Source organism: Chiloscyllium plagiosum, unplaced genomic scaffold (genome assembly GCF_037043375.1).
Source record: "Chiloscyllium plagiosum isolate Xiang-an unplaced genomic scaffold, Cpla_swu_hap1 HiC_scaffold_7, whole genome shotgun sequence".
In the NCBI taxonomy this organism is placed as follows: Eukaryota; Metazoa; Chordata; class Chondrichthyes; order Orectolobiformes; family Hemiscylliidae; genus Chiloscyllium; species Chiloscyllium plagiosum.
In genome coordinates, this window is record NW_028270145.1 from 66,869,133 (window position 1) to 66,894,487 (window position 25,355).

The 25,355-nt window shown below is 38.8% G+C and overlaps 1 protein-coding gene across 2 annotated transcripts in view; it reads right to left on the bottom strand.

Annotated features, from left to right (window-relative positions):
- Window positions 1-7,094: 7,094 nt before the first annotated feature.
- The window catches only part of fap (fibroblast activation protein, alpha), an 83,507-nt gene continuing 65,246 nt past the window's right edge, over window positions 7,095-25,355 (bottom strand). For both annotated transcript variants that reach the window (XM_043693869.2, XM_043693870.2), the window contains 5 exons: window positions 24,208-24,307; window positions 18,193-18,257; window positions 16,631-16,703; window positions 16,213-16,286; window positions 7,095-7,340 (listed from right to left, as the gene is read on the bottom strand). In XM_043693869.2, coding sequence (XP_043549804.2) covers window positions 7,242-7,340; window positions 16,213-16,286; window positions 16,631-16,703; window positions 18,193-18,257; window positions 24,208-24,307 — 411 coding nt within the window. In that variant the 3' untranslated portion in view covers window positions 7,095-7,241. The remainder of the gene's footprint in view (window positions 7,341-16,212; window positions 16,287-16,630; window positions 16,704-18,192; window positions 18,258-24,207; window positions 24,308-25,355) is intronic.

Sequence of the window (25,355 nt, forward strand, 5' to 3'; positions counted from 1 at the left end):
GGGAGAAGATTAAATATGATAATAAGCTAGCCAGTAATATAAAGGAAGACTGTAAGAGCTTCTTTGAATATATAAATGGAAAAAGTGGACATTAAAACATTGGAAAATGATGCTAGAGAAATAATAATGGGGAAAAAGGAAATGGCTGAGAAACTGAATAATTATTTCATGTCAATTTTCATGGTGAAAGACATGAATCATATTCCAAATCTTTATGAGAGTCAGGGGCAGATCTGACTATGGTGGTTATCATCAAGAAGAAGGTGCTAGAAAAACTGAATGGCCTGAAGGTGGATAACTCACCTGGATCAGATGGACTGCATCCTAGAGTTCTAAAGGAAATAGCTGAGGAGGTAGTGGAGGCATTAGTTGTGATTTTTCAGGATTTGCTAGAGTCAGGGAGGGTTCCAGAGGACTGCAAAATTGCTAACACGACACTTGTGTTTTAAAAGGGAGTAAGGCAAAAGATGGAAAATTACAGACCCATTAGCCTAACCTTGGTCATTGGTAAGATTTTGGAATCCATTGTGAAGGATGAGATTTCTGAATATTTGGAAGTGCATGGTAAAATAGGGCAAAGTCAGCATGGTTTCATCAAGGGGAGGTCATGCCTGACAAATCTGCTAGAATTCTTTGAGAAAGTAATGAGCTGGTCAGACCAAGAAGAACCAATGGATGTTATCTACCTGGACTTCAAGGAGGCCTTTGACCAGGTGCCACACAGAAGACCTCTAAGTTAAGGGCCCATGGTGTTAGAGGCAAGACGCTAGCATGGATAGAAGCTCGGTTGTCTGGCAGGAAGCAGAGAGTGGGGATTAAAGGGTCCTTCTCAGGATGGCAGCCAGTGACAAGTGTTGTCACACAAGGATCAATGTTGGGACCTCAATGTCTCACTGTATACATTAATGATTTATGAAGGAACTGAGGGCATCCTGCCTAAGTTTGCAGATGACAGACATATAGGTTGAGGGACAAGTAGTATTGAGGAGGTGGGGAGGCTGCAGAAGGATTTGGGCAGGTAATGAGAGTGGACAAAGAAGTGGCATATGGATTACAAAGCAGGCAAGTGTGACGTCATGCACTTCGGCAGGAAGAATAGAGGCATAGACTATTTTCTAAATGGGGACAAAATTCAGATGTCTGCAGTGCAAAGAGACTTGAGAATTCTAGTCCAGGATTCTCTCATGGCAAACTTTCAGGTTGAGTCAGTAGCAATGATGGCAAATGCAATGTTGGCATTTATTTTGAGAGTACTTGCATATAAAAGCTGGGATGCACTTCTGAGACTTTATAAGGCTCTGGTCAGGCCACACTTGGGTTATTGTGCACAGTTTTGGACCCTGTATCGCGGGAAGGATGTACTGGCCCTGGAGCGGGTTCAGAGGAGGTTCATGAGAATGGTCCCAAGAATGAAAAACTTAACATATCAGAAACATCTGCCGAATGTGGGATATACTCAATAGAGATTAGAAGGATGAGGAGGGATCTAGTTGAAATTTATAGAATACTGAATGGCCTGGACATTGGGAAGATATTTCCATTGGTAAGAAAGACTACGACCCAAGGGCACAGTCTTAGAGTAAAGGGAAGACCTTTGAGTACAGTGATAAGGAGAAACTTTTTCAGCCAGAGAATGGTGAATCTATGGAATTCATTGCCATAGAAGCCTGTGGAGACCAGGCCATTGAGTATATTTAAGACTGAGACGGATAGACTCTTGATTGTCAAGGGGATCAGGGGCTACGGAGAGAAAGTAGGAGAATGGTGTTGAGAAACTTTTCAGCCATGATTGAATGGCAGAGCAGATTTGATGTGTTGAATGGCCTAATTTCTGCTCCTATGTCTTATCGTCTTATTTTGGTGTTCATTAGCAAGGAAGTAATTTACAGGAAACTGAGCAAGTTCTTAAATCAGTAGCTTTTATTATTGAATTATTTAAAATGCTGGAGAATTTGATTAAATGTTTACAAATAGTTGTAAATGAAAACATGATTAAAATTTGTATAAATTGACAATGTCTTAAATGTTCAGTTTCTCAATAGTGAATAGAATGTTAGGGAGACTGGTCATTTATGCACGAGTCCGTTTTTAAACTGGTTTCATATATCAGCACTCGAGTCCGTTTTTTTACAATAAAAATGCTTATAGTAGAGTACTAATTCATTGATATTTCCTATTTAGAATGACTAATCAATAAATTTTTTATAAACAGTTTAAACAGGACAGATGACAGAATATTAAATCACACAACCTTTTTGGAGTTTCTAATCTTTAACCTGTATTGCAAGTTCCAATCACAACTCAATTACCATTCAGTCAGTTGTTAGTTCCACAGAAACCCAAAAACCCAAGAAAAAATTCTGAATGACATTGGTCTTTATTGATAATGTGATTCAACGAGTTTTTTTGAGTGGGCTAAAGGCAATGATTTTACATTTATGTTGAAGATCTGGACTAAATTTCACATTAGATTATTTCAACTATCCTAGGTGACATCATATTGCTGTACAAAAATGCAAATGTAACATTTTACAAATGCCAAGTCCTGCAAGAGGGTGGCATTCCTAAGTGTCCTCTATATAAGTGAAGGAGCCTATACAATGTAGTGATAATGGTGCAATCATAGAATTTCTACAATGCAGAAGCAGGCCATTTGACCCATCGAGTTCACACCGACTCTCTGAAGAGCATTCAACCCAGAGCCAGCTCCCTACTCTATCCCTGCATTTTCCATGGCTAATTCACCTAGCCTGCACATCCCTGGACACCATGCACAATTTATCATGGCCAATCCACCGAATCTGCACATCTTTAGACTATGGAAAGAAACTGGACCATCCAGAGGAAACCCACACAAACACAAACAGTGGCCTGAATTTGGAATCCTAGCACTGTGAGGCAGCAGTGCTAACCACTGAGCTACTGTGCCACCCCACAATATTTTCTTTCCAACCTTGGTGTATCTTGCAATCTAACTTGAGTGTGCTACACATTAAGGTAATATAATTAAAGCAAACATCAGTGAAATAGCAGATTTATTTCCAGCATAGGATGCAACATTATGAAAAATTGTAAGTGCTTGATAGATACATACATTAAATCAGGTAAATTAATTCTCAAGAGTGGAGTTTATGATCAGATTGATATCTAATTGCCAATCTCTGGAAGGGTACAGCAGTAATCTCAAAGCAGTGCTGAGTTCATAACTAATAACCTAGACATTATTGTTGAAGATGTTGGAGATGATAATGACACTTTTTTTACATTAGTCCATCCATCTTGACAGAGATATTTGTACATTTATCTTATATAGGTTATTGGATTGATAAAATAACAAATGAAAGAATGTGATAGCAATGCTGACCACGTGTCTATTAATCTTGCTAACTCTAAAGCCCAAATTACAATATATTGGTGAGTATTTTTCATTTTAATAAATTGCCTCAATCTTAATACAGGATTTTAAAGTATCCAATTAATATGGCATAATGAATATATTATACAAACATTATTTTCTATCTTGTGGCATCTTATATTTATTGTGAATAGTAACGTTTCATGCTTTACTTGACTCTATTCCTTACCATAGCAAAGAATAAGGATGGTCTCAGCATGGGTCGTTTGTAAAATAACACGGCAAGGAAAACTCAGCAGTAGTAACACCATGGCCTTAAAAATCCACATCCACGTATATATAATCTCATCATAGTTTTTGTTAATATTTGTTGACAAAGCCAGCATAAAACCAATGCGCCATGTTGGTTCAAATTTTTCCTAGAGTTCCTCTATGGTCTATTGAACCACAAACATATCTGTCAGTGTAAGCACATGGCCAGGGCCTGTGTGGAGAACGGAGGTGCACATGGTTAGATCAGAGGAGTTTTCTGAAACAGCATAAATATGGCATCCACTTGCAGATCCAAGTTGGAATTGGAATCTAAATCTTCATTGAAAAGGGGACTATTAAAACATTGTTGTGGAGAGGGGAACTCCTTGCATATCATCTTCTGCTGGATGTTCCAGTTTATTACATGTTAAAGATGAGGCTCAGGAGCATAGCTAATTAGGTAGCAATCTTAGTACTGAAAGAAGAGCACAAGCTTAGTGCAAGTGCTGAGACTGAGAACACTGAAAGCATGATGAATTCAGATTCCGTAGGGCATGTACATGAAAAGGACAAATTTGCAGTGATATGGGGATGAAAACTTGACAGTGGGACTAATTTGCATAGTGCGAAGAACCAGCATTGTGACAACGAGTGAATTGTCTCCTTCTGTGCTGTAATAGTCAAATTTTTATTGATATTTTGAAAACAAATCACATTACAGAAGAGGAAGTGCTGGAGGTCTTAGAAAACACAAAATGTGGATAAATCTCCAGGACCTGATCAAGTATATCCTAGGACATTGTTGGAAATTAGGAAAGAGATCAGTGAGCTCCTGGCAGAGATATTTGTATCATCTATAACCACAGCTGAAGTGCCTGAGGACTGGAGAGTGGCTAATGTTGTGCCTTTATTTAAGAAAGAATGTAAGAAAAAATCTGGGAGCTGTAGACCTGTGACCTGACATTGATGTTGGAGTTGATTATGAAAGATAGGATTTACATGCATCTGGAAAGGCAAGGATAGTTAGGGAGAGTTAGCATGGTTTTGTGAGTGAAATTGTGTCTCAAAACTTGACTGAGTTTTTTTAGGAAGTAGGCAAAAAGATTGATGAGGGCAGAGTGTAGATATTATTTACATGGATATTTGTAAAGGTTCCACATGATAGACTAACTAGTTAGATTACACAAGTTTCAGGGTGACGTTGCCAATTGGGTACAAAATTGGCTTGATGGTAGGAGACAGAGGGTGGTTGTGGACAGTTGTTTATTGGAGTGGAGGTCTGTGACCAGCGGGGTTCCACAGGGATTGGTACTGGCCCCACTTTTGTTTGTCATTTATATAAATGATTTGGATAAGAACATAGGAGACATGGTTAATAAATTTGTGGATAACAGCAAAATTAGTGCAATAGTTGAGAGTGAAGAAGGTTATCTAAGATTACAAAGAGATCTTGATTGACTGAATAATTGGGGTAAGCAGTAGCAGATTGAGTTTAATTTAAATAAATATATGGGATTGCATTTTGGTAAAACAAACAAGGGCAGGACTTATACAATTAATGGTAGGGCCAAGGGTAGTGTGGTAGAACAGACTTTGAGGTTCAGATACATAATTAGAATGTAGAGCATTACAGCACAGCACAGGCCCTTCGACTCTCGATGTTGCACCAACGTGTGGAACCAATCTGAAGCATATCTATCCTATGCTATTCCACTTTCATCCATATGTTTATCCAATGACCATTTAAATGCCCTTAAAGTTGGTGAGTTGCAGGCAGTGCTTTCCACACCCCTACTACTCTGAGTAAAGAAACTCCCTCTGACATCTGTTCTATATCTATCACCCCACAATTTAAAGATATGTCCCCTTGTGCTAGCCATCTCCATCTAGGAAAAAGGCTCTCACTGTCCACCCTATCTAACTCTCTAATTATCTTATATGTCTCAATTAAGTGGTGCATGTATGGAATGAGCTACCAGAGGAAGTGGTGGAGGCTGATACAATTACAACATTTAAAAGGCATCTGGATGGGTAGAGGGATATGGGCCAAGTGTTGCCAAATGTGACTAGGTTGGTTAAGGATATCTGGTCACCATAGACAACTTGGACTGAAGGGTCTGTTTCTATGTTGCACATCTCTATGACTCTAAGTCACCTCTCAACCTTCTCCTCTCGAATAAAATTTGCTTCACAGGTAGACAGGTTGGTTAAGAAAGTTTAGCATGCGTGTCTTCATTGCTCAGAGCTTTGAGTATCGGAGTTAGGACATCATGTTGAGGTTTTACAGCATGTTGGTGAGACCTGTACTGGAGTACCATGCGCAGTTTTGGTCACTCTGCTATAGGAAGGATTTTATTTAAAATGGAGAGAGTTCAGAAAAGATTTACTAGGATGTTGCCAGGAATGGAGACTTTTAGTTATAAAAATAGGCTGAGAACTTTTTTCACTGGAGTGTAGGAGGTTGAGGACTGATCTTATAGCAGTTTACAAAATCATGGGGGGCATTGATAAGGTGAATAGGAAGAGTCTTTTCCCTAGGATGAGTGAGATCAAAACTAAGTGGCATATTTTTAAGGTGAGAGGAAAAAGTTTTAAAAAGGACATGAGGGGAAATTTTTTTTACACAAAGTGCTTCATGTTTGTAATGAACTTCCAGAGGTGGATGCAGGTACAGTTACAACATTTAAAAGACATTTGGATAAGTACATGAAAAGGAAAGGTTTGAAGGGATATGGGCCAAACTTTGGCAAGTGGGACTAGTTTGGGGACTAGGACAGCATGGATTAGCTAGACTCAAGGGTCTGTTTCATGTTGTATGACTCTAAGAGATACCGTGTGGAATATGACACAAACATTGCAACTTTTTCATTGTCTTATAATAATTCTTCATGAAAAAGACCAAATTTAATAATGTGGCAAACTTGAAAGTGTGTAGTGTTTCAACAGGTCATAAATCAGAGAGAAGTATAATACTGAATACTATATCTCTAACCTGCCTCCTTATTGAGTACACTCCATCCTCGTAATCCACTGATTCTCTACCCATGCATCCGTGTACTTACAAGGTTGGCCTCAGAATTGTTATCCATGGGAAGTTTAAGCCCTTACCTCCCCACAGATAACAAGGATCTGGTGCACAGCTCCATGCTAGAACAGAATCAATTAATTTACCCTCTAATGAAACTTCTAAATCTCAGCTGCAAGCTAATTCCTCTTCAGAAATATTAACTGTGATTGATTATTTTTCTTCACAGAACTGGCACTTTAGAAGAGACTGAAGCTTGCACGGAGTAAAAATAGTTATTATTTATTAGTAAGAAATTATACCAAGTTGTTCATTTTTCAAAATATTTAGTTCTTAATGAGACCTGCAATCATGACAACATATTTACCGGAGATCCAAAGTGCAGTGTTTGTTCAAAATTATGTAACATTGCCAACTGGAAACTGCACAAAAACTGCAAATAATATGCTAATCATTTCGATATAGAGGTTTAATCTTTATTTTGGCTGGAACAAAATAAACACACACTTTAAAGATGTAGATTATAGTATTTTCCCAACATAAATGCTTGAAGTAGTAGCTTAATGGAATCAGCATTGTTTGCCATTTATTGAAAAATATTTTCCTGCATTAATTGTCAAAAAAACATTGCCGTAGAAAATTGGACATGTGGACATACAGATGAGAGTAGGCAAGACCGCTTAGACCATGGTCCTTGTCTGTATACCACTGAAATATAAAGAAAAAAAAATCAGTATTTATCTTGTTTTGAGAACGTTGATTTTTCTAATCCTCCCAATAATCAATTGCATAAGGTTTTCTTAAATCTCTTCTTAATATTCTGAAATTATCCTAAGTGCCTGAATTTTCCATACCATAGTTTTCCTATTTAGAATTGTTGATGTCCATATTTACTGTTGGGCACTTCCTCTAACCATGTTCAATACTCATGCTGAAATCCATAACCATATTTTAACATTCTGTATTTATCTTCCATGCCAAGGAGCATGGAATGTCTATTTCAACATAAATAATTTTAGTTTGAAAATCATCAGCTTAAGTGAATGTCTATTCCCTCATTGTTCTATCTTTACCTCCAACTTGCTCTCTGTTTGAGCTTGGCTTATCACAGCCTGTATTTAACTGAAAAGAGAAAACTAAGTTATACTTAGATAGATGAGTGTTTCCTCTATCCATTCTAATCTAAATCCTTATAAATGAAATATCTGCTGTCTTCTGCAGTCACTCCTCACAAAGCCTTATTCTAATTTGAACCATAGAGAAACAGGAATAAGGCTCAACTCTGTTCTGTCATTTTCATGAGATCATAGTTAACTTTACAAACAAATGCATTGCCCACTCTCACACTATAGGCGTCAGATCACAATGTGGTGATGCCAACAGCATGGGTTCAATTCCCACACTGGCTGAGGTTACCATGAAGTATTCTCTTTCTCCCTTGCCTGAGGTGGGGTGACCCTCAGGTTAAACCATTCTCATGTTAAGTGAGAGAACTGCCTTTTGGTCTGGTGGGACTATGGTGACCTTCATTGTACTATTCACTTTCAATCATATAACTATGCCTTTATGTCTTTTGTAAGAATGAATGTCTTCATCTGCTAGCTGGATTACTAATCTATCTTCAATTCCACGATTGTTCATTTCATGTAAAACTTTTTGCTGACTTTAATTGTTTTTCAATTATCTTAACTTTATATCATAGTAAGCAATACAATAACTTATAGGTATGAAGAGTGTTAAAACTTATCAGCTATTCCTTGAAAAAATAGGCATGCTTTATGTTAAGCAAATACTGTTTAAGATTGATAGTGAGTACCAGAATTGCTGCCTTTTTATTATAGGTATACCTTGGGCAACGTAAATGTAAAAGATAATCAGTGCCTAAAACACTAAACTAAATTTGATGTACAGATCAAATTAATTATTTTCTGAATAACAATATGTGCAAACTATATTATACAGTAGCAAAATAAGTCTTGCTTCCAATTTTAGTCAATACTGCAATAAAACTGAATGAAATGGAAACATATTGACGTGGATAATAAGAATTAATCTCACTGCATCAGCCATTTGAATTCATGAGTTACTTTTTCCTTTACATGGGTCACTCAAAATAATTAAAGTTACCTACATCACAGAGAAAAAAAATGACAGAAAGGCGGACATCTGTCATTGCTTTTTTTGGAGAATAAAGAATTAATCCAGGATAACTTTCCAACAAAGTGCCCTGAGATTGTTACTCCTGAGTAATCACACACATATAAACACATACTCACAAACACGTGCACACAATATTGTATACATCTTTCCTGCTTTGCCAGAAATTTAGTTTAAAACCCTGCTTCCAAACATACATGGGGATTCCACTTAATTCCTGCCAAAGTCAGCTGTGTGGAAAATGTTTGGAGGATTATGCTGTAAACCCCCCAACAGTCACTAAGAGCTTGAGGAATAAATATATATAGGCAGATTATGGAAAAATGCAATAAAAACAAATTTGTTACAGTGGGTGACTTTAGCTTCCCATATATTGACTGGGACTCCATTAGTGCAAGATGCTTAGACAGTGAAGAATTTCTTCCGTGCTTCCAAGAGGGTTTCTTTAAACAAGGTAAAAACAGTATGGGGATAGTTTAACTAGAGGACGGACCATACTGAACCTTTTCCTGGTTAATGAGCCTAGCCAGGTGACTGACCTTTCAGTGGGAGAGCATTTTGGAAACGGTGTTCACCACTCTAAGTTTCAAGACAGCTATGATCAAGGATAAGTCAAGCCCACGCAGGAAGATACTAAGTTGGGGAGAGGACAAATTATGTCAGTATTAGGCAGGAGCTCAGGAATATTAGCTGACAGGAGCTGTTATCAGACATACCCAAATTTGACCAGAAGAAAGTGAGGACTGCAGATGCTGGAGATCAGATCGAAAGGTGTAGCGCTCGAAAAGCACAGAAGGTCAGTCAGCATCCTAGGAGCAGGGCATAAGCCCTTCATCAGGAATGGGCTATATCCACACTTGACATGTGGGAATTGTTTAAAGACCTGCTTGTGAGAGTTCAAAACTGGCATGTTCCAGTAAGGAGGAAGGATAGCAAGGTAAGGGATCCTAGGATAATGAGGGAGGTTTTCAATTTAGTCAAAAGGTGAAAAAAACAGTATATGCAAGGTTTAGGAAGCTAAAATTGGACAGGGTCTGTGAGGAATATAAGGAAAGCAGGAAAGTACTCAAGCAGGGAATTAGGAGAGCAAGAAGAGGTCATGAAATGATCTTGGCAAATAGAGTTAAAGAGAATCCCAAGGCATTCTATAGATGCATTAAAGACAAAACAATAACAAGGATAAAGGAGGGAACTTGTACTGAGAGACAGAGGATGTGTGTGAGATCCTAAATACGTATTTGCATCACTATTCACCCAGGAGAAGGATTTGGAGAATAGTGAGATTTGTGTGGAGCATGCTAATATGCAAGGGCATTTTGAGATCAAGAAAATAGTGGTGTTGAATCTCTTGAACAGCATTAAGGTGGATAAGCCCCCAGGGTTAGATGGTTTCTAGGAGAAAGGGAGAACTGCAGATGCTGGAGACCAGAGTTGAAAAATGTGGTGCTGGAAAAACACAGCAGGCCAGGCAGCATCCGAGGAGCAGGAGAATCTTCCTGAAGAAGGGCTTATGCCTGAAACGTCAATTCTCCTGCTCCTCGGATGGTGCCTGGCCTGCTGTGTTTTTCCAGCACCACATTTTTCAACTCTAGATGGTTTCTACCACAGATTACTGAAAGAGGCAAGAGAGGAGATTGCTGGGGCCTTGACCAAGATCTTTATATTCTCACTAGCCACTGGAGAGGTTGCAGAGGACTGGTGAGTAGTTAATCTTGTTCCTATGAGCAAGAAGGGAAGTAGGGATAATCCAGGAAATTATAGACCAGTGAGTCTCACATCAGTGGTTGGGAAGCTGTTGGAGAGAATTCTTAGGGATAGAATTTAGACACATTTGGAAAAGCATGGCCTAATTAGAGACAGTCAGCATGGCTTTGTGCAGGGTAGGTCTCATCTTACTAGCTTGAATAAATCTTTTGAGGAGGTGACAAAGGTGATCGATGAGGGTAGAGCAGTGGATATTGCCGACATGGTGGTAAGGCCTTCGACAAGGTCTCTTAAGGCAGACACATCCAGAAGTTTAAGATGCATGGGGCCTACGGTTACTTAGGTGTGTGGATTCAGAACTGGCTCGCCCATAGAAGGCAGACGGTACTGGTGGTAGGATGTTTTTCAGGCTGGAGCTACATGTTCCACAGGGACCCGTACTGGGAGCTACTGTTTGTGATATATATATATATATATATATATATATGAGCTTGGATGAAAATGTAAATGGGTGGGTTAGTAAGTTTGCAGATGTTACAAAGATTGCTGGAGTTGTGGATAGTGTGGTAGGTTGTCAAATGAAATTGCAGGATATGGATCAGTTGCAGATAAATAGCAGATGGAGTTTAATCCTGGTGTGAGGTGCTGCACGTTTGGAGATGAAATGTTAAGGAAAAATATACAGTTAATAGGACTCTGAACAGCATTGATGTACAGAGGGATCTTGGCGTTCAAGTCTATTGCTCCCTGATAGTGGCCATGCAAGTAGAAAGGATGGTGAAGGAGGCATATGGCATGCTTGTATTCAATTTTGGTTGCCACATTACAGGAAGGATGTGGAGGTTTTGGAGGTTTATGAGGCTGCTGCCTGGATTTGAAGGTATGAGCTATAAGGAGAGGCTTGAAAAACTCCAGTCGTTTTCTCTTGTGCAGCAGAAGCTGAGGGGAGACTTGATAAAACTCTATAAAATTATGAGATGCATAGATAGCATTGATGGTCAGAATCTTTTTCCCCAGAGTTGAATTGTCTAATACGAGGGAGGGCATGCACTTAAGGTGAGAGGGGGAAAGTTCAGAGGAGACGTGAGAAGCAAGTTTTTTTACACAAAGAATGGTAGGAGTCTGGAACGCAGTGCCGGGGTGGTGGTGGAGGCAAATACGATAAGGACATTTCAGGGATGTTTAGATGAGTACATGAATATGCAAGGAATGTAGGGATATGGACCAAGGGCAGGCAGAAGGGATTAGTTCCATTTGGCGTCATGTTCGGCACAATATTATGCAAAGGGTCCGTTCCTGTGCTATACTGTTCTATGGTCTATATTCACAGTCATTAATTGTATATTAATATAGTGGATCCTACCAAAATGGAGGGCATCTTGTCTGAGTATGTCTTATCTCATAATTTAAGCAATTTTCTGCATGCTTCAGCTCAAATATATTTTACCCTGTAAGTTGTTGAGCGTCATTGTGAGGAAATTGGTGCATTTGAAAGCACAGTGATCACCAGGACCGCAGTGTGCAGCTCTTCTAAGGTGATTTAAGAAATGGGAAAAAAAGACGGACTTATAATAAGGAAAAAAACACAAAGAACTGTGGAGAGAAATCAGAGTTAACATTTTGGGTCCAATGACCCTACTGACCTGAAATGTTAACTCTGCTGTAAATCACAAAACTTTGTATGTAAGACTCTGTTAACTCACTTTTTAGATTAGAATCAGTCTAAATATTATGGCACAGACAGGGAACACAGGGGGCTAACACCTTTAAACATCTTAACATCTTATCAGGCTGACACCAATTGTTACAGTTAACCTAAGAATGTAACTTTTAAAAAGAATTTTGTGATTTACATATGAAAGAAGTGAAACTATCATGGTCATTCTAACAAATGAGAGACTCAACAAACAATCAAGGTATTTTTCAATGTATAATTTCAGTTACATCACACTGTAAACTTTTGCTATCAATTCTGTGTTTACAATTGTGTACTCCATAACCACCTGATTAAGGAGTGGCGCTCCGAAAGCTAGTGCTTCCAATTAAACCTGTTGGACTATAACCTGGTGTTGTGTGATTTTTAACTTTGTACACCTCAGTCCAACAGCGGCATCTCCAAATCATGGCAGAATGAGATTGTTTCCATTGTAGACCAGGGAAGTTGATTGGATTGTATTAGCAATTGTCACATTGTGAAAACAAGTTTACATCCTTAATTACCCGCACTGATTTTCTGTGACAAATTTAGTGGGCAACATTATGGAAATCCATTAAGTCTTGACGCTAAACACAAACAGAAATTGATGGAAAAACTCAGCAGGTCTGGCAGCATAAGTGGAGACAAAGCAGAGTTAACATTTTGGGGCCAGTGATCCTTCTTCAGAACGTAATGTAGCTAAAAGAGGTTTGTTTATGTGCTGAAGATGGAGTGGGGGTGGATGGAGGAGTAAACAATATTTAGAGATAGAGCCCAGAGAAAGAGAGAACAATAGTTGAGCAGACAAAGGAATAGGTAAAGGTCAGCTGGTAAAATCGAAAGTTGCTAATAGGGACTATTAATAGCTGATAATGGGATGGTTGTGATAGCAGCCATTGTGATAACAAGATCTGGTGTGTGGAGTTGGGGAAAAGCCATGAGAGAAAGTGGTCAGGCCCTAAAATTATTAACAGTGACATTGTGTCTTGAAGGCTGCAAGGTCTTTAACTGGAAAATGAATGGCTGTTCTTCTGAGCTTTACTGGTGCCCAGCAGCAAATCTCTGACAGATGTTGGTCAGGCAACAGGTAGATCAGAGCCACTCTTGCAGACAGAATGTAGGTGTTCTGCAAAGCTGTTTGCATTATGTACCCCCAGTGTACAGCAGACCATCTGGTGAGCAGTGAACACAGTCGAACAGATTAAGTGAAGTGCAGGAAGATCACTGCATTATCTGGAAGATGTGTCTGGGGCCTTGGATACGGAGGAGCAAGAAAGCAAACCGGCCAGTGTTACATCTTCTGTGATTGCATGGGAAGGTGTCGTAGGGGTATGGGAGATGTTGGATGTAGACGAGAAGAGGAACAATGAAGGTGGCCTGGAGGGAATGGTCACTGCGGAAGTCTGACCAGGGAGGGGAGGGGTACATGTGTCTGGTGGTGGCATCCCACTAGATGTGGTGGAAATGTTAGCTAATGATCCTTCGGATGTGGATGCTGGTGGGGTTGTGAGGACTAAGGTGGAACCTATCACCATTGTGGGAGGGAAGAGAAGGGCTGAGCGCCAAAGTGCAAGGGACGGGTCAGACACAGCTGAGGACCCTGTCAGCCACTGTGGTCCATCTCGGTTCAGGAAGTAAGTGGACATTTTGAACGCCACCTTGTTGAACTTGGCACCATCGGAACATGTGACGAAGACACTGGGAGAACGGAATGGAGTCTTTGTGGTGTGAGGATGTATAGTCAAGGTAACTGTGGGAATTGATGAGTCTGTAGTGGATATTAGTGGCCAGTCTATCCCTAGAAATGGAAACAGAGATGTCAAGGAAGGGAAAGGAGGAGTCAGAGATAGACCAGATGAAGGTGAGAGCAGGGTGGAAGTTGAAAGCAAAATTGATAAACTTTTCTAATTCTAGACTAGAGGGGGAAACAGCATCGAAGATGCCATTGATGTATGGGAGAAAAGACTGTGGGGCAGGAACCCAAGTAGAATTGGAACAAGGAATATTCCATGTACCCCACAAAGAGACAGGTATAACTGTTCGTGGTCAACACCTCTGTCTCAGGCTTGCTGCCGTGCTCCAGCAAAGCTCAGTACCAGCAGGCAGAACAGCATCTCATTTTCTGGAGATCTTGCAGCTTTCAGCACTCAATATTGAGGTCAATATTTTTAGGGCCTGAGTACCTTCTCCCAAGTCTTTACGCCAACACCCATGCATCAGGTCTTGTCATCACAACTACTGTATTAGCAGCAATTGATCTTCCCAGGTTGACCTTTTTCCATTCTCTGTCCAACTGTTGTTCTCTCTCTGGACTTCATCTTCACCTGTTGTGAACTCCATCTCCAACCCCCATCCCACCTTCAGCAAATGTACCAATTCTTTCTAGCCACAAACAGTCCTGAAGAAGGGTCACTAGACCCGAAATGTTATCTGTTTTCTCTCCATAGATCCTGCCAAACCTGAGTTTCTCCAGCAATTTAACTCACCATGACTTTTTAAATTTTTCATTTGACAAAACACTATCTTTGAATTAACCTAATACATATTGATGGATTAACTATGGGACAGAATACCTATATTTTTGAATGCTATTTTGTGACACTGATAAGAATTATTACTAACATCTATTTTGCATTGCCTTAGTTTTGGTAGGATGTTTAAGTGAATTGTTTACAAGTGTGTGAATTATTGATAAGGAGATATCACATTGGTTGTACAACTGTTCTGCACCTAAAAGGCTATGTCATTTATTCATAATGGAATGGGAGGTTGAGAAAATAAAAGAAAAATACATTTCCCTCAGTCTACATGCCTCTAATTAAATGATGGACTGAAAGCAGGTGACTCTTATGGAAAGGGTTAGTTTGGATTATTTCTTAATAAGAGATAAGTAGGAGTTAGGATTAAAGATCAAAGTTTGGAAACTCAGTCTTACTCAGCATAGTTTCACCATTGATTTTGTGGAGAAATTCTTCTGTAATACAGCTCAACATAATGTTGCTTCAGAGAAGGAAAAGGCATTATCTGTGCTGCTAGCGCACAAGGAATCCTTGACTTTGTGGGATAAGTATCTATCTTCACTGCTTTTAAGAATATATAATATGTTTCTTAACAAATTCTACGAGATTTGTAAACACAAGTCGTTCATACCTTGTGAGATCAGGCACAACTGAAGATTCCGTTGTTCTAAGTTAAGAATATTGAACTTACATAACTCAATGAAAGGAGTTTTATGCCATAAAACCCCCAATACATACAGATTGCTTTGCTTAGAACCAAGAAGACCGAGGTTAACTTAATTAACGTGCATAAAGTTATAAAGAGACTTGATAGTATAAATAGGATAACCTATCTACTTTAGCAGAAGTGTTTAAAAAAAGGCACAAATTTAAATCAATGGAGCAAGATTAGACAGAGGATGAGGAAGCAATATTTTACTCAGAGACATGGTTGGCAAGTGAGTCTCACTGTCTGAAAAGGTGGTACAGGTAGAAACCTAAACTTAAAGAAGTACTTGGACGCCTACTTGAAAAGCCCAAATCTACAGAGCTATGTACCTCATGCAGAAAGGTATGATTAGGCTGGGTAATTCTTTGCAGGTTGATACAGGCATAATGGGTTAAATGGCCTCTGTGTTTTAAATATTCTGAGATTTCTATGAATTACTCGAAAATTACAGCTCACAGCACAACTCTTAATAACCAGAAATTGTTGTGCAATTTGTGCATTAAAGATATCTGCAACTTTAACACACCATCACCTTTCCAGCAAGAACCAATATATCCCATGGGTTATATTCAAGAGGGAATGTAACTGTTATCTAGAAGAAATATGGGGAGAACATGGAAGAATGGCACAAAGTGCAATACATATTTGGAGAGTAGAAACAGATACAATAGGCTGAGTGGCCTGTTTTTGTCCTGTAATGATTCTGTGATTCCATACGAAAAATAATCCAAATAAGAATAATAAGGCATAAAGTGCATAAGGTGACATTTTAGTAACTGCTAAGCTTTAACGTACCATTGCCTGAAAATCTACTTCTTTTTTAACAAGAGCCTTTGAAATCTGTGCTGCCTGCTGGAAATGGACATTATCTGAAAAACAGAGTGTATTATTGAAATTATATTCCAGTCTGCTTGATAGGTCAAAGCTAAAGCAAACAAGTTATATTAGCTGGAAGTGATAATTCCAAGTGACACATTCGAAAAATCTGTCACTGACATAATGCTTACCTAAAGATAATGCATTAAATTGAACAAATATGCATCTGTCGATATATACAGACAATTACTCAGATGTTTAATAGGATGTCTAATGTTTCATAATGAAGTATTATTGCTTGCTCAGTATTTGCCCTGCAGATTGGTTTCCGATCTGCAGTTAAATATAACTGTGATTTACTTAAGATACCGGACGATTCAGAATCTATCAAGCTCACCATCTGCTGTCCCATGGATGAGGAGATAATCAACAAGTTTGAAATTTTCAGCTCTTTCCATCACAGTAGAATTCTGGGAAATAATTATAAGAATAAAAGAAAACTTGCTAAGTTAGAAAGTGATGACTAAGACAAAAATGTTAAAAGAATTACAAAAGGTGCATACGTTTTAAAACATGTTTTTCTTTGACAGAGCGATGCTGAATAAAAAAAATCTCTAGGTTCATTCTAGTAGAAACATATTTAAAGGTAGCCAGAATAGTTTGTGATTTTATGCTAATACACAGGACACAAAATACAGATCTTTTACAAACACATTATAATGATTACACATAATTAAAAATAAATCTGGAACGAGACTTAATATATTTAATTGGGTTGCATATATTAGGACTGAACGGGGGTTGGTTGAGTTTTTAATAAGGGTCACTGGACTCGAAACATTAACTCTGCTTTCTTTCTACAAATTCTGCCTGACCTGCTAAGCTTCTCCAGCAATTTATGATTTTGCAATTAGTTAGCTCAGTTGGCTCAATGGCTTACTTACAGATCGATGCTAACAAGCTGGGTTCAATTCCCAAGTCAGCTGAGGTTACAATGAAAGACTCTCATTCTCAAACTTTGTCTTTGCCTGAGGTGTGGTAAAGCACCACCAGTCAATTCTCTTTAATAAGACAGTAGTCCAATCGTAACTTTACCTTTATATGCACTGAAGCGTAATAGCAAATTTGCCGTTAGTCATCTTAAAAAACAAAGGATTAACTAAATTTGAATAGGAAATTATTCTCTCATTTTCATACGGTCCATCTCCAACTCTTCTCTTCCTTGTCTTCTCCATCTCAATTTTTTGTGATTGCCTTGTTCACAAAAATGAACCACTCCAAAAGATATCTAGATGACACTTCCTCTGCTTCCTGTGAGGAATCCATTCTCCCAGTTTTTCTGTCTCATGTTCTGATGATGGGAACTTCCACAATAGTACGCCTGAAATGTCTTCGGTTTTTCTGAACTAAGGAGATTTTTCTGTCATTCAGTCTCTCCTATCCTTCATCATATCACACACCTTCCTATTGTTCTGACATATCTGCCCATTGCTCAAAGCCTATTACACCTCTGAAATAAAAACAGAAAGCAGCAGCACTCTGAAAGCTCGTGCTTCCAAATAAACCTGCTAGATTATAACCCTAGTGCTGTGTGATTTTTAACTTTGTATTAAATTGATAGACTGAATGATCTACTCCTGTTCCTATGCTTCTAGGTAGTACAACCAATGTGGTCAAGAAGAATGTAGCCTATTTTTGTTTTGGGCTCATTAGTTGATTTTCCATTGCATCCTGTTTGCAACTACAAACTGACAGAAAGACAATATTGGGTTAAATTTTACCTCAACAATGTTGAAAAATTGATTAAATTACATACAAAGATGCTTTTGCACTCATTAGATTTACCCTGTATTGAGGTCAGGAGACAGTAACAATAGACGAATGTAATACCAGCATTTCACTTGATCCTGCGGATTCCCGGTCTGGAGAGTAATAATAAATTCACCCAGTGTGGCTCACCTTGTAGAACTGAAGGTTGTCATTCTCTGTTGGGTAGCCCATGTAACGTTCAGTGTACATACTATCTGTAATGTTTGAGACACAGAGAATGTTCATTCAAAGGATCAGTAAAAGATATACTCAAATTCATGAAAATCAGGTTTCTTCTCTGGATCAGGCCATATCATTTGAATAAACAATTTCAATGCCTATGTTAACTGCCTGTGTATTGTGTTATGCATCTCCTGATTCCTCTGTCATTCATGACAATAGATCTTCATTACATTCTTGATATGGTTATTATTTCTGATACATCTCATTACTCATTGGATCTCAACTTGAAAAATTTAGTGTTCTTGTGGCACAGTGACAGTGTCTCTGGACTAGGAGACCCAAGTTCACATCCCATTTATTCCAGAGGTATGGCATAACATATCTGAACAGGTTAATTTGAAAATATCTATGAAGATATCTCGTTGCAGAGGGTTCAAGGGCAGAATCAATCTTGCGGGAAATAAGGAACAAAAGGGTGTGATTATATTAGTTGGTGATCTGTAGACTAAACCTAAGTGGTGAAATGCATGTAGAGGAACAAATCTGCAGTGAAGTTACAAAGAGATTCAAACAGTACAAAATAACTTTAATTGGGAACTTTAACTACCCCGGTATAGATGGGACAGTATTGGAATTAAATGAGAGAGAGAAAAACATTCCTAGATTGTGTTCAAAAACATTTCCAACAGCAGTATGTGTCTCATACAACTGGAAGGATGCAGTTGGACCTGGTTATAGAGTCATAGAGATGTACAGCATGGAAACAGACCCCTCGGTCCAACCTGTCCATGCCAACCAGATATCCCAACCCAATCTAGTCCCACCTGCCAGCACCCGGCCCATATCCCTCCAAACCCTTCCTATTCATTGTGATTGAATTAAATAAAAATGGGGAATTATCTACAGGGATCACTGAATTATAAGGTTTAGGATGATGATAGAAAACAATAATAAGAAACCCTGAATAAAAATAATTAACTGAGAAGAGCAGAGTTGAACAGGGCAGTGCTGGGTCAGACAGACGTAAGGTTGATGTGAAAAAATGTAACTGAACAATTGGCATTCTTCAAAGAGGAGATGGTTTGAGTACACGCAACGTATATTCACTTGAAAGGGACAGCAAACAAATCCAGAGTTTCCTGAATGAAAAAGAAGATAGGAATTAAAATAAGGCCGTGACGGCATAGTTTGATATGGTGCATGTGGACTTTCAAAGGCATTCAATACAATTTTACACAATAGATTTGTGAGAAAAGTTTCAGGTATCGATTAAAAGGGGAAGTACTTATGTAGATATGAAATTGGCCCATGATAGGAAACAGAAAGCGATGGTCATCGGATACTTTTCACACTGGAGGAAGGTTTGAAATGGATGTTAGCTAGCATAGGTATTGGGTCCTCTGCTTCAAACATATCTATTAATGTATGCAGGAGAAATTTGCAAAGTTTCCAGAGTATGAAATTTGGAAGCATTTTAAACTATGAACATAGTTTTGTGCTCCAACAGGACATAGACAATTTAATGGAGTGTGCAGATAGATGGCAAATGAAGTTTACTGCAAAGTAGTGTGAGGTGAAGCAAATTGATAGAAAGGACATTAACAGATATATAAAATGGGGGTACTTAAGGGATATAGGAGCAGAAGGACCTGCATGTATATGTGCATAGATTACTGAAGGTGGCAGTAGGGCATGTTACCTGGCATAGATATTGGGTCCTCTGCTTCAATTATATCTATTAATGTATGCAGGAGAAATTTGCAAAATTTCCAGAGTATGAAATTTGGAAGCATTATAAACTATGAACATTGATTACTGAAGGTGACATTAGTGAATAGAAGGACCTGCATGTATTTGTGCATAGATTACTGAAGATTACAGGTGGAGACAGCAATTATGAAGCATACAGTATCTTTAGCTTTATTAATAGGGATACAGAGAGTACAAAAGCAAGGAGGTTATACTGAAAGTGAAGAGGACTCTTACAAATACCAGCTGGTGTATTTAGTACAGTTCTGGGCATCAAATTATTGAAAGGATATAAACACATTTGAGAAAATGTAGAAGAGGTTTATAAAAATAGTTTCCTGGATGAAAAACTTTGTTTATGAGGATGGATATAAGATATTAGGACTGTTCTCTGTGGAGAAAAGGCAGCTAAGAGGAAATCTGATAGAAGGTATCAGAACCTTAAGAGGTTTGATAAAGTAGATAAGGAGAAATGGTTTCCACTCATTGTAGTGGACGAGGAAACAGACTTAAAGCAATTTGCAAATGTGATGCAAGAAAAAATGTTTTCACATTTGGATTTGGAATGCACTGATGAGAAATTTGGTAGAAGCAACCAATTGAGGCAATCAAGAGAGCATTATCTCAGTTCAGATAATCATCCGGTGTGTCTGGGAAAAAGGCAAATGTCCCTAGTTATGATTCTCATTGGATAACTGATGCAAGCACAATGGGTCAATTGGTTTTCTTCTGTTACATGACTGTGTGTTCTTCTGAACATAACTGTGTTTTTGTTTGATTGGTTCTTCCAATCATGTTCTTCTTTTGACTTTATACAAACTCAAAACTGTGGTATCAGATTTGTTTATTTGGATAAGAGTGAGAGTTATTAAGAATGTTAAATATTTCTTCAACAGGAGGATAGTTGGGTAAGTTTGTTTGATTTTTTTTTGAGTATTTCAAAAAAATTGCTGGTATTATTCAAAGGGTTTTTGAGCCTGCACATAGTGGACAAATTGCCCCAAATTGCTGACAAGCAGATGGCCTCTGAAAGCCAGATCCCCTTTCATGGCTTTGAACCCTGTCTAATCTCCCTGAGACACCAGGATATAAATCTTTTATTTTCTCACCATTAGATTCCCTCGGAATAACCTTCAGCCTGTGGTCCTCAAGATCCAGAACTTACCAACCAACATCTCCTGGAGACCTGTCACACTTGCCAACATGCCTAATAGATGAGTTTCCAACCCTATTTGCTATCTATCAACTCTTAATGAGCTGATAGTTAGGATATCTTGCGAGTGGGAATACCATGACACGTGCCATGTAACATGGTCACCCCTGCACTTAGAAAAACAGGAAGGAAATTCTCTGCACAAGTCCAGTCATCAATGACTACATTAAAACATATTTTAAATTATCACACACCTTCTAAATATTACACGTCAATTTGGCAACCACTTTTAGACTTTTCTGTCAAAAAGGTTCCTGATTCTAAAGGAGGCACAATAATGGCTCGTGGCCTCTCTGAGGGCCTGTAAAACTAGAGGGCATAATTTTAAGATGAGAAGGGAAAGATTGAAAAGGGACCTGAGGGGTAACTTTTTCATATAGAGGGTGGTTCGTATATGAAATGAACTACCAGAGGAAATGATAGATTCAGGTCATTACAACAGTTAAACTTTTTTGGACAGGCACATGAATAGGAAGGGTTGAGAGGGAGCAAAAACAGAAGTTGCTGGTAAAGCTCAGCAAGGTTGGCAGCATCTGTGCAGAGAATCAGAGTTAACATTTCAGGTCAAGTGACACTTCCTCTGTGTTAACTCTGAATTCTCTCTACAGGTGGGCGGCACGGTGGCACATGTGGGCGGCACGGTGTCACATGGGAGTTGATAGCTAGTTAAACAGGTGTGTTTGGTAACATGCAATGGGAAATCTCTCTAGGAAGCGCAGCAAAATATCCCTCCAAAAAACTCAATGTAACTCAGTGGGCGGCACGGTGGCACAGTGGTTAGCACTGCTGCCTCACAGCGCCAGAGACCCGGGTTCAATTCCCGCCTCAGGCGACTGACTGTGTGGAGTTTGCACATTCTCCCCGTGTCTGCGTGGGTTTCCTCCGAGTGCTCCGGTTTCCTTCCACAGTCCAAAGATGTGCAGGTCAGGTGAATTGGCCATGCTAAATTGTCCGTAGTGTTAGGTAAGGGGTAAATGTAGGGGTAGGGGTGGGTTACGCTTCGGCGGGTCGGTGTGGACTTGTTGGGCCGAAGGGCCTGTTTCCACACTGTAAAGTAATCTAATCTAAAAAAAAAGGTGCTGCCAGACCTGCTGAGCTTTTCCAGCAATTTCTCTTTTTGTTTCTGATTTAGAACATCTGCAGTCCTTTCGGTTTTTATTCAGGGTTGAGAGGGATATATCCAAATGTACACAAATGGAAACAAAAACAAATTGCTGGAAAAGCTCAGCAGATCTAGCTGCATCTGTGGAGAGAAACGTTTCAAGGAGAATGACTAAGTAAATGGAACTAGGTTAGTTTGGGAAACTTGGTTGGCATGGATAGCTTTGACTGAAAGGTCTGTTTCCATGCTGTATGATTCTATGACTCCACCAAAATTATTGAGTTTGAAATACCCACTCCTTTAATGGTCTGGATTGCAGAGTGGCACTTTCTACCCTCATTCTTATCTTGGGCACATTAATCCTACAAGATGTAACTTGGGTGGAAATCATAGACTTAGACCTCACCAACCATTCTTAGAATCTTAAATCCCTCCTGTCTTTTACACAGATGAAGACATGAAAATCCCAGAACTGAACTGAAATGAAAGAAATATTAATTGGCACATGATTTAAAGGAGAGAGAACTGCACCAGGTTCAATTAAGAAAGGAAGAAGAAAAATAATGAGAGTTTATATTGAGTTTGAGGGTAAATGTTAAGTGACAGAGAAATCTCACTTTACAGTAGCAGCCATGCCATTATGATGTTAATTGAGGGAAGAGAGAAAAGTGCTCGATTGAACTGGGGAGGAAATGATTGAAATTGAATGGAAATGGAAGATCTATGCAGGTTTCAAACAAGTAGAGAAAAAGTGGAAGACCAGATTAAATTACAGATGGAAACCGGGTCCAAAATGAAATGGGAGCTGTGGAATAAGAAAAAGTGCCTTAAAAGAAATAAGTAGGAAAATTGTATTACATTTCTGTGAACTTGCTCAAAGGGAACAAGGTGCACGTATGATGTGACTGTGTATATGTTGATGTAGGATAGTTACATTGAGGCTACTTTTCAGAAAAAAATTGCAAGTTGAAATGTTATATCCCATTACTTATACATATTCCAAGATACAAAATGTATCAATTAAAGTATAAAAGTTCTGAAAATTAATAGGATGCATTAATTAATCATAAAAAATCATATTTTTCAAGGGACTACAGGCAGGATTTTAGTTCTGGCTTGAAGAGCTCAATTTGGACAGCAAGTGGGAGTTACAACCATCAGTTGGCTGTGATTTTCTCTGAATTGGCCAATTATTCACTAGCAGGTGGGTTTTCAGAGGTAGAGAACCAATGGAAGGCCCTCCTGGACAGAAGCAGCTCCAGGCAGCTGTGACAGGTAGGGAAGCAGGAGGGTACATCCGTCTTGAGCTGTCTTTTCTGCAGCTGCAGAGCCACCATTGTAGGGTGACAGTGGACTCCCTTGCACAGAGTAACTTTAGCTTGAATCTGCAGCCCGGTAGGCAGAGGCGGCTGGTGCTGGCAGCTCATATCTTCATGCTCTGACATACCTGAAATTCTGCCCCATAAACTTTTCCCTATGAATGCACTATCAATCTTATGCCTTGAAAATATAGATATTTAATATTTTAAAACTTTCATACACGACATTTCCCAACCGCCCCCCCATCTTAAAAAAAGTTTAAAAGTGCTCGATGTACAGCTCAAAATGCGAATTCATGTAATTACTTGTTTTTGTAAAACATAAGCTTACAATCAGGAATTCTTTTGAAAGATCAGTTTCTGTTAAGTTTGTAGGTTGCAGAAATCTTATCAAAATACACCATCATATTTTCTTATTTGACTAAATCATCCAAGGAAATCGAAAGTGGATTCTTTCTTCAGGACTTACCACTTAGCCAGCTATCACCAGAGAGGTCAGATGTAGATTAGACCACCAGGCACAGGCACAAATTTTAATTGAATATACTTACTGGGTACATTAAAAATTATCAAAATGCTAAAAAAAAATTAGAACATACCATAATATGTCCAGTTAGACACGGGGGCAACTGCAATTCCACATTTAAACACCTTACTGCCAGTTCCAAGTACCATTGATGTGACATATCCTCCATAAGACTGAAAGATGAATGAAAGCAATTGGCCATTTTTCAGTTACCATATATTGATAGGTTGTGTGCAAATGAGACAAAGAATCCTTAGATTTGTCAACGACAAATGAGATGATCAAAACTCTCAAACTGTTCTTAGAGAGCTTGACTGGGTAGATGCAGAGAGGTTGTTCCTCTTTGTGGGGCACAATCTCTGAGTAAAGGGTCACCCACTTAAGACAGACCTGAGGGAATTTTTCTCAGTGGGTAGTGAATCTATGAAATTCTTTACCACAGAGGGCTGTTAAGACTGGATTATCAAGTATATTCTAGGCTGATTTTGATAAGTTTCTGATTATTAAGAGAATCAAAGTTATACGGATAAAGCAGGGAAGTGCAGTTGAGGATTATTAGTGTCATCCATCGAATGGTGGAAAAATTCAATGGATTGAATGGCCTACTTCTGCTCCTACAATTGGCAATCTCTGTAATCAAGCTATTTATCTAAGTTTTGCTTTTATAAATGCTAATAGACCTGCTGCATATATCCAAAATGCTGATGTTTTGGTTGTCAAAATGTTGCACTGCTGAGATTTGGGGCAAGTTATTTTTCAAAACAGCTGAGTTTTGATTTCAAGAAGTTCAATTTGGGTGCAACTCCATTTTTTTTGAAGAAGCTGGTGGAAGTCATGGAGGCAGAAAAAAACTTTGGTCTCTGTGGACTAATGCCCCAGTGTTTCTGTTCCTCCAAATCATGGATTGATGCAGAATGACAGCTTTGTAGCTACTTCTTGGACCATTATATTGACTTGAATAATGATATTCTGGGGCCAGATCTCACTTATAACAATCTAGCATTAATAGAAGTGACAAGTAGATCAACATGTCCCTAAGTTATTTTAGTTGGATGACTCAGTTTAAATTGAGTCTCACTCACTCAAACTAGAGAAATTTGGCATGGGACTACATTTGAGAAACTTTATTTGTTAAGAAGCAGATATTTGCAAACTATCCATAAGATTAGTGGGTGGCACGGTGGTTAGCACCGCTGCCTCACAGCGCCAGAGACCTGGGTT